The 17,837-nt window shown below is 41.1% G+C and overlaps 1 protein-coding gene across 2 annotated transcripts in view; it reads left to right on the forward strand.

Annotated features, from left to right (window-relative positions):
* NKAIN3 (sodium/potassium transporting ATPase interacting 3) overlaps positions 1 to 17,837 on the forward strand; it is a 996,279-nt gene that overhangs the window by 744,383 nt on the left and 234,059 nt on the right. For both annotated transcript variants that reach the window (XM_069731401.1, XM_069731402.1), the window contains exon 4: positions 3,519 to 3,716. In XM_069731401.1, the coding sequence (XP_069587502.1) occupies positions 3,519 to 3,716 (198 nt within the window). The remainder of the gene's footprint in view (positions 1 to 3,518; positions 3,717 to 17,837) is intronic.

Consider the following 17,837-nt stretch of genomic DNA (forward strand, 5'->3'; position numbering starts at 1 on the left):
CCTGAAATGTCTATTCCTGGGCCTGGTCAACCTTTATCCTCGCTTGCCCCTCTGGTGCCATGGGAGTGACTCAGTAATGCTCCAGGTACAGCTTGCATTTAATGTGGTCTTGCTTTTAATTCATTTAGGGGGCCTTTATGGCACAGCGAATATAAAAAACGTAGAGTAGGACTGCCCCATTATGAGAATGCCGTGAAGTGGCGGGGTGGCTCAAAGAATTGATCAATTGTTTGCTAAATGTCTCATTTTGAAAATACAGTTAGAAATTAATATGTGCATTTGCACTTTATGTATTGCGTTTTAACCTTAGGCAGCGCTGGCTGCCAAGACAATTATCCTCCCAAAAATATTGTATATATTTAGAGCTTTGCCGTTGAAATTCCCTCCTGAGTTTTTCAAAAATTGTCAAAAAAAATATTACTATTCGTCTGGTATGGCAAAAAAGCTAGGATACCCAGGGACATTCTTTACAAAAATAAAGGTAATAGGGGGATGGGGGGGGGGGGTTGAGTCTTCCAAATCTTTTGGCATATCATAATTCAAATCTAATAAAACAAGGTCAGGTTTGGTTAAATAAAAAAGAGAATCCAGTATGGCTAGAAATGGAAGCATCTCTCTATAAATCTAACTCTTTGGAAAACCTTCTTCTTAAACATATCTTCAACATATGCAAATATAAATCTAATCATCCGATTATTTTGGCTATTATTCAATCATGGGACAAATTGGCCAACACCTCTGGTAAAGGGAATAAATGTGCACCAAGGGAAAATTTCCCAATTTCATTGATTACCTCAATCTTCGGACATCAAATTCCGGACCTATAGGTACAAAAAGGTATAAAAAAGTTGGAGATTTGCTTGCAAATAAGAAAATATTAAATTTTTCGGAAATCAAGCTAAAATTTTACATTTCATCATCAGAATTTACTCATTATTATATTATTAAAGAATCCCTCCAAGAATTCATTTCTAAAATTCCCCCCAAAGCGGAAGCAACTTATTTATTACTTAAAAATGCTAATCACAAGATATTTTGGAGTACAAAGTATCTATACAATATCTTTAACAAAGACCATAAATTCCAAGAAAACAAATATATATTGTAAAATGGGGGAGAAAATTAGATCTAAACATAGACAAGGACCAATGGGAGGATGCAATCAAAAACACCCACTCCTCTAACATCTCGCTACAATTACATGAAACATATTATAAACTTCTAACAAGGTGGTACCTCACACTGGACAGAATTGCCCATTTCGGAGGAGTCTCCTCACCCTTAAGTTGGAGGGGATGTGGAATTAGGGGAGACCTATTTCATATCTTTTGGCCCTGTCCAAAAATTACAAATCTGTGGAATCAGGTATCCAGATATATAGGCACACTTCTTAATGAAGATTACGTTCTCACTCCTCAGACTGCACTTCTCTCCATAGACACAGAAAAAATGCACTATTCAACAAGATTTGTTGTAATTCACCTATTGCTCATAGTGAAAAATAAAATCGCAGCCATGTGGAAGAGCTCAGAAATTCCGAGCTTCCCTAACATTGTGGAGAACCTAAATTTACACAACTCACTAGATCATAAATTCTCAATAGCGAATGGCTGTTTATTCAAATATGATAAAAAGTGGAACAAATGGAACATTAAATTTCAAACAGTAGAAAATTAATAGACTGCAGGATCTGGTGACGACTTAAGTAAACCGATAGGTGATTGATGATTAATTCAGTTAATCCTTGGGCATTCAGTTGTTTAATTGTTTTTTTTCAACATATTTAGGTCGGCAGCCCAAAACTTAATGTTTATGTTTATTGTTTATGGACATTAAGCAACTGACAACTGTAGAAGTTGCTAAAATAACTATATATATGCTCTTTTTTATCTTTCCTATCCCCGTTCCTTCTTCCCTTCCCTTCCTTCCTCTTCCTTTCCCTACCTTCCCCAGTTATGAGACACTTTACAATCTACTAAAATTTGCATTCTTAAAATTTTCAAAATGTCAATAAAATAGTTTGAAAAAGAAAACTGTCTAACTTTCACAATCTATTTCAGCAAGACAATGCTAAACTACATACTGTATCCATTTCAATAGAATAGATTTTCAGAAGAAGAGTTCAGATGATGAACTTGCCTCCTGCAGTGCAGGGGTATATAGTAAATATTGCGAGGGAAAAACTTAACTTTTACTTATAGTTTTTTAAATGGCTATCAGCTCCATAAAAAATAAGAAATCCACACACATAACAGACATAACATGACATAACATGACTCCTGGTTCAACCACTGTTGACAAATTCCCAAACAGGGATTTGGGCACTTTTGAGCACTTTAATGTTTTGTATGTTATGTGTGTTTAGTTCTTTTTTATCAGGCTGATAGCCATTTTAAAAAAACTATAAGTAAAAGTTAAATTTTACCTTCGCAATATTGACTATATACCTTGGATCTGGAGCAAAGTTCGTTGTTTGCGGTGTGATAAATTGACTCCCGCACTTTATTGCAGTCCAGGCCAATATGAAACATTTGATACACTATGAAATGAAAAATCTAAAAAAGACCCAGGACATTTAAACAGATAGAATAAGACAAGAATGGAACAAGAATGAAACAAATATCCGACAAAGAAGATATAGCACTTTTGAGCAACTAGAATCCTACATCAGACAAGATTGGGGCAGCATTAATTTCTCAACATTTTAGCGATTGGTTTCTTCACTTCTCAGACATTTATAGACTGTTGTAAAAAAGAAGGGTTGCTGCACAATGGTGGACATGTCTCTGCTCCAACTTTTTTTTAACTGTGTTGCTGCCATCAGTTCCTAAGTTTTAATTTTTTTCAAATAAAATGGAAAAATGTCTAACTTTTACCTTCTGATCTGTCTCCTATGTTCTGTTGTGAACCATATATTGCTATAAGAAATTTCCAAATCATTGTTTCTTGTCTTCTTTACATTTTACACAATGCACCAACATTTTTGGAATTGGGGTTGGGTTGTGCATTACAGACAAGATTAATAGTGTTAGTAAGGATTAGAAAAACATGGTTTTTCTTCTTCCAAAGAGAGAGCCATACCTGTCCACTGATTTTTATGTGATATTGTAGCTCTATACAAAACCCCAAAAAAGGATTGGTGCTATTCCTGGAAGACATCAGACATTTCTCTTTAATCCTAGACAAACCTTTTAAGCAACTGTAGTATTTTGAATTACCAAACCGAATTCAAATTTACTGATAATGATTATAATTGCATAATTAGAGGGAATGTTTTATCTTCTATAGAAATTAAAGTAGATTTTCAATGAATTAATAAACATAAAAACTAATGATTTCAAATTTGATTTATTAATTGTATTATGTAGAATATGTGACTTTTATCCTTATTTTACAGCTTTGGAAAAATTACACTTGAAGTGTGTGTTTTTTGTTTTAACGTAATATTTTGATATTCTACTAGAAGAAACAATTTTTCCTGCAGGCTATGTATTAATTCTCTGTACTTCTTCTTGTAGGAGACAGATCTTATGACATTTAACATTTCCATTCATCGCTCATGGTGGAGAGAACATGGGCCTGGCTGTGTGCGACGAGTAGTGCCTGCTCCAGCCAGCAGGAGCCTTGGAGATCACTCATTCATCTCAGTGACAGGATGCATCATTGAGTTTCAGTACCTAGAGGTCATCCACAGTGCTTTTCAGATACTCCTCTCTGTAAGTAATTTTATTATACAGTTTTTGTTCTGCAATATATGACTTATATTTTATAAATATTAAATAAATGAAAGCTATTTCTATTTTAGATTTTTAAATGTGCATAGTCTTGCTTTAAAGAGGTTGTCGAATGGGTATAAATAAAAAAATGTATGTGCGTTCACTTGATCTTACACCGTCGGCTACGACAGGACATGAAGTGCTGAGGCTGGTGATTGGCTGCAGTAGTCCAGTGAGTGAAATGACAGATCATTGGATGTACACCTGAATACTGCAGCCAATTATTTGCCTCAGCTCTCTAGTGACTCAAGGACGCGATGTCACCATTTGCTGTCCCACCGTAGTCCTCTCTAACAGTTTGCGCTAGATGCACTGGGGTTAGATCAAGTGAGAACTACGATACGATACGATACGATACGATACACTTTATTGATCCCGTGGGAAATTATGGTATCACAGCAGCACAACTCAAATCACAAAAATCACAAAGGAATTCCACAGTTGACATGACAGCCTGTTGACAGAAGAACACCACACACTAGAATAGGTCATACACAACGAGTGAACCGAAATGCAGAGAAATAAGTAGACATTCACCTTGGTGGTTTAACCCTAATGTTATTGTTGTACATTCCCATGGCAGTTGGCACAAACGATTTCCTATATTTTTCCTTCTTACACCTCAGAAGTATTAGCCGGTTGCTGAAGGTGCTCTTCTGTCTCATGAATAGCTCATATAATGGATGTGCATTATTGTTCATAATCGCCATACACTTTCTCAGAGTTCTTTTCTCCACTACCTCCCCAAAAGAGTCCAGATTGCAGCCCACAGCAGAACTTGCCTTCTTAATAATCTTATTCAGCTTATTAGCATCAGAGGCCCGCACACTACTACCCCAGCACGTGATTGCAAAAAAGATGGCACTTGCCACCACAGATTGGTAGAACATTTCTAACATTTTGCTACACACATTAAAAGACCTCAGTTTCCTTAGGAAATACAGTCTGCTCATCCCCTTCTTGTAGACAAACTCTGAGTGGCATCTCCAGTCCAGTTTGCTATCCAAATGGACCCCCAAATATTTGTAACTCTCCACCTGCTCTACCTCCTGACCAGCAATAGTGATCGGTAAGCATTCCAACTTTATCCTGCTATAGTTGGCCACCAACTCCTTGGTTTTCTTAACATTTAGCTGCAGATAGTTACCATTGCACCAATCCACGAAATTCGACACCACCCTTCTATATTCCTCATCCCCCTAGAACTAGTGATGAGCAAGCGTGCTTGGATAACGTGTTTTTTGAACATGCTCGGGCGTTATCCAAGTATCTTGGACTGTTAGAGGGTCACACTAGGGTGTGATCTTCGTAATTGTCTGTGGCCAAATTGTATCTCCCGGAGATATTTTACGTGCACATGGAGAAAAAACACACGTGATTGACGACACTAGTAGAGAATTTGTTTTATTGATCAGAAGGCACATCCTGTTATAGTTAATTACTAATCAATGTGAATCTGTGGTTAAACCTCCTAAGTCCACCTCCTTCAGGAGATCGTTAGTCAATACTCATTAGCTTTTATAATTCTGTTTTTCTCCTAAGTATTACTTCATTCTTGATTAGTTCAGTGGACACGTTGTCATACCAAAGTCCACCAAAGTGTTCTAATACCTGCTGACAGGTATGACTTCGAGCATGTACACACAGTAATCAGTGTCTGTGATTCATTTATATATTCAGCAAAGCGTCCATTTTGTCTGCAAGCGTGTATTTTGGATATCTTCAATAAGGATACACATCCTTAACAGGACGTTCTCAAATAATTAGTTCGAGTCTCCACGGCTGAATGATTCGCGGCTGTTAGACAGCCACAACACATGGAGGGAATGCCAGTTTGTTAGCCACAGAAGCCGCAAAACATGCAACTGCAGAGACTTGAACATATTACTAGAGCACGCCCAAGATGCTCAGATAACATCTGAGCATGCTTGGATAATACGTTATCTGAGCACTTTCGTTCATCACTAGTAAGGACACATCTTTTTATTATTTTTTACCGAACCCTTGACTGTAATTTTTTTGTTTAATCGGATGTATGGAAGCTTTTGCTAAGTTAAAGAAAACCTGTCAGGAGTTTCATACTGCCCAAACCATGAAATGCTTTGGTGTTTCTGAGAATGGATTCACCTGGGGTCCATAACCAGAGGTGAGATTAGTCTAGCTCTGCCTCCTGCTGGTTTTTCCCAGTGCTGACCCAAGTGATTGACAGGTCTCTCCCTAGGTACACATTAAGTAGAGACCTATTAATCACCTGCAGTGGTTCTGAGAAGAGCCAGTGGCAGGGCTGCACTAGTCTCCTTTATGATTATGGTCCCTATCTGAATCTTTAAAGAATATGTTTTCAGAAACATCAGAGCATTATAAAAAATGTCTAGCTGCAATCGTAAAACTGTAAACTGCTCCACAAATATGGGCTACTAAAGTTAAAAAATTACTTTACTCTTGGTGTACGAACCTCACTCGTTTCACCGACAATTTTGAATTTCTTCCTTGGCTGTTACAGGAAACTACCATGAATATCAAATAATATAAATATAAATGAATATAAAATAATAGAAATATAGAATAAAAATACAGACTGTAACCCAACTTTATTAGATTTTTTTTATTGCTATATTTCAAATTAAAGCTATTCTTTACATAAGATATATGTGTAGAAGCCACACCCAAGGACAAAAGAGCAAGGTTCCAAATCATCAAAGCGAATCTGGTGTAAATCAGTTTGAAATTTTGAAAACTATTTGTGCAATGTGGAATTGCGCAAAAATTTTGGGTCTTTTGGCATTTGCATGCCAGTTTCACCAAACTCAGCCAAAATGGGTTGAGGCAAGATGGAACAGGGGTGTGACAGGGACATGTCACCAGAGCTTGTCTAATTCATGATGAGCTGTGGTGTTACTTAAGCCAGAAATCTTACTCGAGTCACTACCTGGATTAAGTTTTGTGATGAAGCACATGGATGGGCACACTACTTGTCAGTCGCTCCTGCTTCATCAGGAGGCATTTACCCCTTTTTGAATCAGGAACGTCTGACTCCAGCATGCCCCCTCATCAAGACCAGCGTGAATGTCGGTCTTTATGAATTGGGGCTTGTGTTCATGTTTCTCCAGTTGATGGAAGACTTACATCTGTTGGATCAACTATCTCTCTAGAGTTTCCATTGACATAGCTTAGAAGGATGGAGGCTTGTTTTTGTGGTACAGGTTGTAATTTTTAGCGACATCATTTTAGCTACATATAAATTATTTATTAACTTTCAGTACATATTTTGAAGGTCAAGGTATAAATTGGTTAAATAGCATGCTATAGTTTTTGTAAAGGTAGGTATGATTACAAAAGTACCAAATAAAATACATATCTTCTTAATGTTTAGTGCTTCATTTTAAACGGAAACAGATTTTTTTACTTTATAAAACTATGTAATGCTTTATTGTAACAAATATTTTTCCCTCTAGGGAACTTGAAGTTGAGATCATTTGATTGCAAAAGTAATGCTTTGCTATTATTCCAAAGTATAATGGCCCATCAGTTCCTCTGGCATGACCAAGTATGGAGATACAATTGGCAAACATGGGGGCCCTTGTTAGGCGTACAGCTTCTATGATAACCAAATTTTGTGACTACACTGGACAGGACCTCTGATATCCCATCAACTGATATTTCTGTTGCAGTCAGTTACGCACATGCCAACAACTGATATAGTAATTACTAGTTGTTGAGGGGTTAAAGAAAATAATTTTTTGAACAATTAAAATTATATTTAGAAAGGGTTTTCCAATTAATTGTGATGGCACGGGAATTTGTACATACTGTGAGGGTTTGCAAAGGTAGACCCAGGAATGTTTCTTATGGTAAATCACCTTGTGGTTTATTATGAAACAGCATAAACCATAGCATAGTTCAGCAAAGTGAACATGGCCTTTCTGGAAAAAGGACAAAACAAAAACATTATGTATCGCAAAGTCCATATGTCTGAGGGGTTTGTCCATTCAGACCATCATGTGTCTTCAGTTCCACCTGGAGCCATGTCTGGAGTCTCTCCTCTCCAAACTACAACCTAGAGGAAAAAAACAGTGGCTGTACATTTAACATCCAAGCCACACCCTTGAGGTGCAGATATGGTGAGTAGTAGTGATGAGCGAACGTGCTCGCCACTACTCGTTACTCGCCCGAGTATCACCCGAGCGAGCATTTCCAGGATTACTTGGCGGGAACTCGGGTCTCCACCCTGCATTTTTGTTGGTCTTTAGAGACCCAAACAACATGCAGGGATTGTCTGCCAGGCACTGTTACCCCGCAGCCATCTTTGTTGTGGTTCTGCATTGATTGGCTGGCTGCACAGCATTATAAGGGGTATAAGAGACCAGACGCCTCCCTGCTCGGCACATTCAGCTCCGGAATCAGACAATGTAGGGAGAGCTGCTGCTGAGATAAGGTCAGATTAGGGGATTTCTTAGTCAGTGTGGCATCTACCATCCTAAACTACTCAAATCCAGCTAAACTAACAGTCCTTCTAAAGGTACCGTCACACTCAGCAACTTTCCAACGATCATGACCAGCGATACGACCTGGCCGTGATCGTTGGAAAGTCCTTGTGTGGTCGCTGGAGAGCTGTAACACAGACAGCTCTCCAGCGACCAACGATGCCGAAGATGCAGGGCCGCGCTTAGTAACCCGATGTTTACCCTGGTTACCATTGTAAATGTAAAAAAAAAACCAGTACATACTCACATTCCGGTGTCTGTCACGTCCCTCGCCTTCAGCTTCCCGCACTGACTGTGAGCGTCGGCCGGCCGTAAAGCAGAGCACAGTGGTGATGTCACCGCTGTGCTTTACGGCCGGCGCTCACAGTCAGTGCGGGAAGCTGATGGCGAGGGATATGACAGACACCGGAATGTAAGTATGTAGTGTTTTTTTTTTTACATTTACAATGGTAACCAGGGTAAACATCGGGTTACTAAGCACGGCCCTGCGCTTAGTAACCCGATGTTTACTCTGGTTACCAGTGAACACATCGCTGGATCGGCATCACACACGCCGATTCAGCGATGTCTGCGGGAGACGAAATAAAGTTCTGGGCTTTCTGCTCCGACCTGCGATGTCACAGCAGGATCCAGATCGCTGCTGCATGTCAAACACAACGATATCGCTATCCAGGACGCTGCAACGTCACGGATCGCTATCGTTATCGTTGTAATGTTGTTCAGTGTGAAGGTACTTTAAGGACTAATTCCAGAGTATATAGGTTGCAGTCTTAGATAGGCAGGGGAGTGTATGTCACTTTGTACATATCAGTGCAAGGCCTGCAGGCACTGTATGTGTGTATATGGATATCATTGCATACATCAAGAAAGTCCATTCCATTAGTGACTGGTGCTACCTATAGCATATATTGACCGTATATACCTAGCCCCAGGTATAATTGGCTAGGAAATTTTTTTTGCCAAGTTAATTGAGAATATTTTATTGCAAAGCAATCCAGAGCCCTTTTTCTTTCTCCATTTGCTTTTTGACAGTGCACAATACAGCCAGATCCGTTTGCTAGCACAGTATGAAAATCCAGCAATTTTAAAGGGGTCACAAATCTTTCATTTTTTTGTGGTACGGTAGGGTAGAATCTTTTTTGAGTGTCTTGCACCATTTCTTGACACCATTTTGCTGAACCCCCCAAAAATACATACAGGCCACATATATTACAGTGTGGTATATCTGTGACACGCCTCATACATCTGTGTGCTAGGCCTAAATTCCATTTTTTTTTTGCTGTCTGTTACTTTAGTTTTATTACAACACTATTTTGCAGACCCCCCCAAAAATACAGGCCACATATATTCGCCAGTGTGGTATTTCCGTGACCAGCCTCATATATCTGCGTGCTCCAAGTTTGGGCATTTTAGGCTGTTATTACAGTGTTTTTCTTGTCTCCTACTCTACTTACATACAGCACTATTTAGCAAACCTCAAAAAAAATACAGGCCACATATTTGGCAGTGTGGTATTTCCGTGACAGGCCTCATATATCTGCGTGCTTCAAGTTTGGGCACTGTAGGCCAGTATCCTAAGATTTCTCCTGTCTGTTACTCTACTTATATACAGCACTATTTTGCAGACCCCCCAAAAACACTGACCACATATTTGGCAGTGTGGTATTTCCGTGACATGCCTCATATATCTGCGTGCTCCACGTTTGGGCAATTTAGGCCATTATTCTAGTTTTTGTCCTGTCTGTTACTCTACTCATATACAGCACTATTTTGCAGAACCCCGAAAAATACTGGCCACATATTTGGCAGTGTGGTATTTCCATGACAGGCCTCATATATCTGCGTGCTCCAAGTTTGGGCATTTTAGGCTGTTATTCCAGTTTTTTTCCTGTCTGTTACGTTACTTATATACAGCACTATTTTGCATTTAAAAAAAATAAAAAATACAGGCCACATATTTGGCAGTGTGGTATTTCCGTCACAGGCCTCATATATCTGCATGCTCCAAGTTTGGGCATTTTAGGCCAGTATTTCAGTGTTTTTCCTGTCTGTTACTTTAGTTATATTCAGCACTATTTAGCAAGCTTCCCCAAAAAAATACACGCACATATTTGGCAATGTGGTATTTCTGTGACAGGCCACATCTATCTGTGCTAAAAATTTGGCCATTTTAGGCCTACATATTCTAGTGTTTTTGGTATCTGTTACCTTACTTATTGACACCAATTTGATAACCAATAAAACATTTTTAACTACAGTCCAGATAGTTTAAAGTGTCGTTTTCCCGCACAAATATCACATACAAGTTCGCTCCCAATTCAGCCATTTTTAGTGAACTTGTAAAATATTCTAATCCATTTACAATGGGCAAGGCATGTGGCAAGGGATGGGGAAGTGGACCTGATGGCGATGGTGCACGCCAAGGTCAAGGCCAAGGCCGTGCGCAAGCTGAAAATGGGCCCCAAAAAACACCCACATCTTCTTGGTGGACTTTAGTGTCCGAAGTCCTAGGGGACCGCAGCAAGACAGCACTATTGAAGCCAGAGTAGAGTGAAAAGTTTGTTGGTTGGATACCGGATAATACTTCCAGTTACTTGGCCACCACCACCAGCACCCTGTCTTCTACATTGTCAAGTCTGAGTAGCCTTGAATCTGGACTGCATATTACTCACCCTGATCCTCCTTCCTCCCAATATGCTGAGTACCATGAGACAACTGATCCGACACTTGGACATTCCACAGAGCTGTTCACTTTTCCATTTATAGAAGATGAGATTCCTTGTAGTGATGACAAAATATTTGAGCAGCCACGGTCACAACAGGTGGACGATGATGAGACACAATTGCCAGAAAGCCAGGAGGAGGACCAGGGTGCGTAAGTGGAAGATGAGGTGGTGGATGATGTAGTAACTGACCCAACCTGGCAGGAGGACATGCAGAGCGAGGACAGCAGCACACAGGGGGAGGGAGGCATAGCACCCCTTCAGGCAGGAAGAAGCAGGGTGGTGGCTGCAGACACAAGGTCGGCAACCGTTCCCTGTAACACCAACATGACGGAAGTTGCCAGTCCAACTGTTAGGTCTTCCTGAGTCTGGTTATTTCTTAAAGACTCTGCCGATAACCCCAAACAGGCCATTTGCAACACCTGTCATGCCAGCATAAGCAGAGGTAGCAAAACTACCATCCTTAGCACCACCAGCATGATCAGGCACATGGCAGCAAAGCAACCAACTTTGTGGGCCCAACCCCAGGCTCCAAGAACAATGTCTGCAGGTGACACTACTGCTTCTTCCACTGTTGTGTGTGCAAGCCAATCTCCTGTCCACGGTGCATGCAAAGATGCCTCCTGCCCTGCACCTGCCGTTGCCCACACTCAAATAGCACTATCATCAAGCACATCCATATCCTTGTCCCAGCGCAGCCTTCAGTTGTCTATACCCCAGTCATTGGAATGCAAGCGGAAATATGCAGCCAACGCCCCACAGGCCACAGTACTAAATTTGCATATTTCTCGTCTGCTTGCGCTGGAAATGTTGCCTTTTAGGCTTGTGGAGATTAAATGTTTCCACAACCTGATGGCGGCGGCCGTCCCAAGGTACTCTGTCCCCAGCCACCACAATTTCTCCTGCTGTGCCGTCCTGACATTACACAAACACATGTCCCACAACATTACCCGTGCCGTCAAAAATGCAGTTACTGGGAAAGTGCACCTAACCACGGACACGTGGACAAGTGCTTGTGGCCAAGAAAGGTACATCTTTACTGATGGAACACTGGGTTAACATAGTGGAAGCCGGGACCCAGTCAGATCTTGGGATGGAAAAGTCCTCCCAACTCAAAGGATTGCGAGCCCTAAGTCAATCAAGGTTGCCCCCACAGTCTACAGCTCCTGCACCTCCTCCTCTTCAGCCTCCATCTCTGAAATGAGCACATGAGTCCCAAGCTGGAAGCACTGTAGCACTGTCAAATCCAAGCAGCAACAGGCAGTGCTGAAGCTAATCTGCTTAGGTGACAAACCACACAAAGAGTTATGGACAACTCTGAAAATGCAAGCAGATCTGTGGCTGACACCGCTGAACCTCCAGCCAGGCATGGTTGTGTGTGACAATGGCAGGAACCTGGTGGCGGCTCTGAGGCGAGGCAAACTGACACACATACAGTACCATGCCTGGCCCATGTACTTAGCCTCGTTGTTCAACAGTTTCTAAAAAGCTACCTGGAGCTATTGGATCTACTTGTGAAGGTATGCCGCCTGTGTGCTTATTTTAGAAAGTCAGCTACAGCTTTAGCCGCCCTTGCCATGCTTCAGCAGTGATTGCAAATTCCAGCTCAAAAACTGGTGTGTGATGTCCCCACGCATTGGAACTATACATTGCAGATGATGGAAATGATTTGTGAGCAGAAGAGGGCAGCATCAACAAGGCCATCGTTATTCAGATCCGACTCCACACATAAGACCTTAGTAGTGGACATGGATGTCAGACATATGTAACATCCTCCAAAACTTTGAGGAGTCAACCAAGAAGGTGAGTGGCGATGACGCCATAATTAGAGTCACCATCCCGCTTCTCTACATTCTGCTCTATGGTCACAATGAAAGAGGATGCATTGCAGGCGGAGCAGGAGGACATGAAGGAAGGAAACATACAGGGTGATTATACACAGCCCATCCTCATGTCATCCCAATGTGGATTGTTTGACAATGAGGAAGAGGAGGAGGAAGAACAGGAGCTACTTTCATGTGCTGTAGACGGTACTACAAGCACAACTGTCATACCATCTGTTCAGCGTAGATGGCCTGAGGACAGGGAGGAAGAGGAGGACAACTTGGTCAGTTGTCCTGTTGGTGAGGACATGGAAGGCTTGCCTGTTACCGGTCTGGCACGCATGGTTGACTTTATGTTGCGCTGCCTTTACCGTACCATGACCCTCGTATTGTAAAAATTTTGGGTGACGGTCATTACTGGGTAGTGACACTTTTAGACCCGCACTACAAGGAGAACGTTCAATCTCTTCTTCCAGAGGCAGACAGGTGTACTAAAATGCTGCATTACCAGAGGGCCATGGTTGCAGAATTAGTTAACAAATTCCTATCTCAGAATGCTGGTGGCAGACAAGTGTACAGTACAGGTGAGAGAGACACAACTCCAATCCAGCAGAGGCAGGGGAACACTAGCAAAGTTCTGGGACAGTTTTCTCAGACCCTCCCATCGCCCTGGCCCTGAGGCGCGGTGTAATGTCACAAGGAGTGGAATGTTTTCTAAGATGCTGAGTGAGTACCTTGCTGACCGTACCAATGTCCTCCGTGATTTTTCTGTGCTTTTTAATTATTGGGTATCCAAGCTGGACACGTGGCATTAACTTTCTCTCTATGCCTTGGAGGTCCTGGCCTGCCCTGCCGCTAGCGTTTTGTCAGAGCTGGTTTTTAGTGCCACTGGTGGAATTATCACAGATAAGCGCATTCACCAGTCAACGGAAAATGCAGACAGGCTGACTCTTACAAAAATAAAGAAGGGCTGGATTGGGCCAGATTTCTCTACACCACCAAATGACAGCTAAACATAACCTCCAATGCAGTGTCTTTTTGGGAGGTGTATTCCCATGCACCTCTTCACAACGACACATGGGTATACGCTTCCTGATTTTGGCTATTCGGTGTACTCCTCCTTGTTCTTAGGCTGGGTTCACATTGCGTTAGTGGCAGTCCGCTAACAGGATCCGTTACATAGCGCCACTAACGCAATGTAATGGATCCGTTGGTGCACCCATTGACCGCAATGTATCTAACGCATCGCTAACGTATGCCATTTTTGGCATGCGTTAGCGATGTTCCGTTATTATCTGACGGACCTCGAACGCTGCTTTGGGTCTGTTCTCGCTAGCGCAGATCGGGCATCTGCACTAGAGGGATCGCTAAATGCAATCCCTTTTTGTACATTGAGTTAGCGCATTCCATTGGCGTATGCGCTAAATGGATTTCACTAACGCAATGTGCACCTAGCCTTATCCTCATCATCCACCACCACTAGAACACCATGGTGAAGGTGTTCTACGCTGCTACAGCCAGTCAATTTTTTGGCAAGGGTGTCTATGATCCACATAAAAATTTTTAAAAATCTACCCCCCATGGGGTAAATGTTTGTAAGCCTATGCACTTAGTGTATGGGCATTCCAAGTCAAGGAGGCCCGCTCCTTTAAATTGGGCCTATTTTTTAATGAGGCCTTCATCCACATCTCATCATCCACCGCCACTAGATCACCAGGGTTAACGTGTTCCGTGCTACTACAGCCACTCTAGTTTTTTGGAAGGGTGTTCATGATGCCCTTAATAAATCTATTTACACAGTATGCTGATGTGTACCCCAAGGAGAAAATGTTTGTCAGCCCATACACTTAGTATATGGGCATTACAAGTCTAGGAGACCCAGTCCTTTGTAATGGGACAGTTTTTTTATGAGGCCCTCCTCTATGTTTCTTCCAAGGGGGGATTGGGTGATTGCAAATTTGGGTAAAGGCGGCCCTTGCATTCCATGCATAATATAATAGTATGGCAGAACCAACTGAAGAATGTGAGGTGGGTTTTCCTTTGGCCATCCAGTACCTGGGTTCAAAGGCTTCTTGTGTGTGGCCATCCCGTATGTGGTTTCAAAGGCTTATTTGGGTGCATATGACTTGGTAGCAGGGCAGGCCTTGCAGTCAATGCATAAGAAAACAGTATGGGAGTACAAAAGAAATAATGTGAAGTGGATTTTCCTGTGGCCATCCAGTATGTTGTTTCAAAGGCTTATTGGGGTGCATATGACTTGGTAGCAGGGCAGGCCTTGCAGTCAATGCATAAGAAAACAGTATGGGAGTACAAAATGAATAATGTGAAGTGGGTTTTCCTGTGGCTATCCCATACCTGGGTTCAAAGGATTCTTGGGGTGCATATGGCTTGATAGCAGGGCAGGCCTTGCATTCAGTGCAACATGTTTTCAGGAAGCCCTCATGTACCTCTCATGAAAGGGGTATTGGGGTGTGTCGTAATTCTTGGCAGCCCAGCCACTCACTGCATAGGCAATAACTGCATAGAAGACCCACTGTTTAATACTGGCCCTTTAAGAATATTAATGATGCCTGATGCCACTCGAAAAATAGGCTTTGTGACTTTAAGAGTCCTTCCTTCATAAATGAATTGTATTGGTTGAAAGCAATGTTAAAGTTGAAAAATGCATCAAAAATGCTGCGTGTGAACATAGCCCAAGTGGTGGAGGAACATTTTGGTCTGGGGTTAATTATTTTGCCTTTTATACAAGTCATTACCCTGGAAAGCATGTACCTTAACATATTTCCCAGCAAAATCCATTTTGGTTTGGTTTTTGTATGTTTTTTGGTACACCTGTAAAAATGGCATGAAACTCTGACAACATTGTTTACAGCTGTGACCTAGGAGTCAGGAATGCTTCCAGGGGTAATTCTAATGATGTTCTCGTGTCATTTGAGCAGTCTTTACATCATTTTCAGACATTTTTAGACCTTAAAAGGTCCCCTAGGAGGATCGATATTTAAATGTTCGGGTCTCCCATAGACTTACATTGAGCTCGTTGTTCTCTCCGAGTACCCGAGTATTCCAATTTGCTCGACCCGAGCAACGAGCACCCAAGCATTTTAGTGCTCACGCATCACTAGTGAGCAGGCATCCCACACATCTCTTACCTACTCTCATACAAACCCGTCCCATAACATGGCTGATTAACTACTTCAGCACATGCTGGAGAGAAACTTATGGGTTTCTAGTTCACAGAAGAAAGCAATCTTCATGACACATTTCTCCCCTCACATTCCGTGCCAGTGACCTGTCACAGTACAAAAATGGAGCCGAGTATTAGTCAATGGATGTTCATAGATGGGCTGGGTTCTACTAAGGGAGAGCATTTCTTTTCTAGCAGTTATCTCCCTCTATCCCATTTATATGTCATTCATGATAGATCAAAGTTGGCAGAATCAATTGATTTTGTGGGGACCAACCATCTAATGTATATGTGGATGTCCTGAATCTTTCTTGAAGGCATTGCTGGAGGAATAAAGGTTCAGGCACGATTTATTTTGACATGTCTGATCCTTTGTTTTCACAGGAGACAAGTTTCTACTTAAAGTGTCCATCAGTACTTATTCCTCTTACCCATTTAAAATACATGGTTGGCGAAGAATGTGAATTTATGGGTGTTTCAAGAGGAATTAATGTTTATCTGTCAGCAATCTAAACTGTAGGGATACCTTTACAGGGCATAATCAAAGGGTGTGTCTGATATGTTAACTCTCCTGCACAAATGGATTGGGGCTTTCCGTTTCAACAGGACTAAATTTAAGACATAAATTCCAGCATAGAATATAGAATTTATACAAATATGGAATGTTTTGTATCAATTTATTTGCAGTCTACCAGGATGGAGATAAAAATCACAGGTGCCAATTAGCATTTGAAGCACAATATCTCTGTTTGTGGAAGGTATAAATTGTAATGCCCCATTTCCCACCCATTCATCAAGTCTCTACGTTTACCTTGTGGCAATAAGTTACATCTGAAAGTATTTTTTCTCGGGTTACCCATTGGCAAGACCACTATTTCGCTCAGTTTGTGTCATTCTACATCATCACATGAAGTTATCAACATGATTTCTTGGCTTATAGTTGTGGTTTAATGGTAAAGTGGTAAAAATGTATAACATTTGTAGAGAAGTAGTCAAAACTGAAAATGTGGTTTGTTGAAAAATTGGTATTTATAGTATATAATAAAAATAGTAAATGCAAGAAAAAGAAAGATGCATGGAAGGTTTCTGATGACTGATAGCTGTTCCTGTGATATCGGCAACTCTTCGCTAAGACAAACGCATTGGACAGCGCAGAAGAAACTGTGTATGAAGAATTAATGTAGTCTATAGAAAATGTCTGCTTACAGAATAACCCATTGCTGTACAGATCTATGCTTTCTTGTTGGAACACAGTCATTTACTAAGAGACGCACATATAATGTCCACAGATTTGAGTGGGTTTCCTCCCACATGTCAATACATAGGTTAATTGGTTTCCTTTTAAATTAGCATCAATGTGTATGTGTCTATTCGTAATAAGGAAAGCATATTGTGAGCTTCATCATAATACTACATTTTGCATGATTATCTCTATTAATATAAATAATGCTCGCCATTCACATGTCTATTAAATGGCCATTTGTTTGACAGGTATTACAGAAGACTTGACTTTAAGCATATATTCAGAGCCAAGTCTTCACAGGCATTTCAATGGAACTAAATCTGAATTGGGTTTCCACTTCTCTGTGACATTTGGTCCTTTGGGTATTTATTTTTTCTTTATACCCACATAGGCATTTAGCATTGCAGTTTATGCTCAGTTTATGTTACTTTTGATCTATTCACATTGGTACATGGGCTATACAGTCATGGACAAAAATTTTGAGAATGAGACAAATATTAATTTTTCCAAAGTCTACTGCTTCATTTTTTCTAATGGCAATTTGCATATACTCCTGAATGTCAGAGTGATCAGCTTAACAGCAATTATTGTACTTGCAAAGTCA

This window comes from Ranitomeya imitator, chromosome 6, assembly GCF_032444005.1.
Source record: "Ranitomeya imitator isolate aRanImi1 chromosome 6, aRanImi1.pri, whole genome shotgun sequence".
Lineage (NCBI taxonomy): Eukaryota > Metazoa > Chordata > Amphibia > Anura > Dendrobatidae > Ranitomeya > Ranitomeya imitator.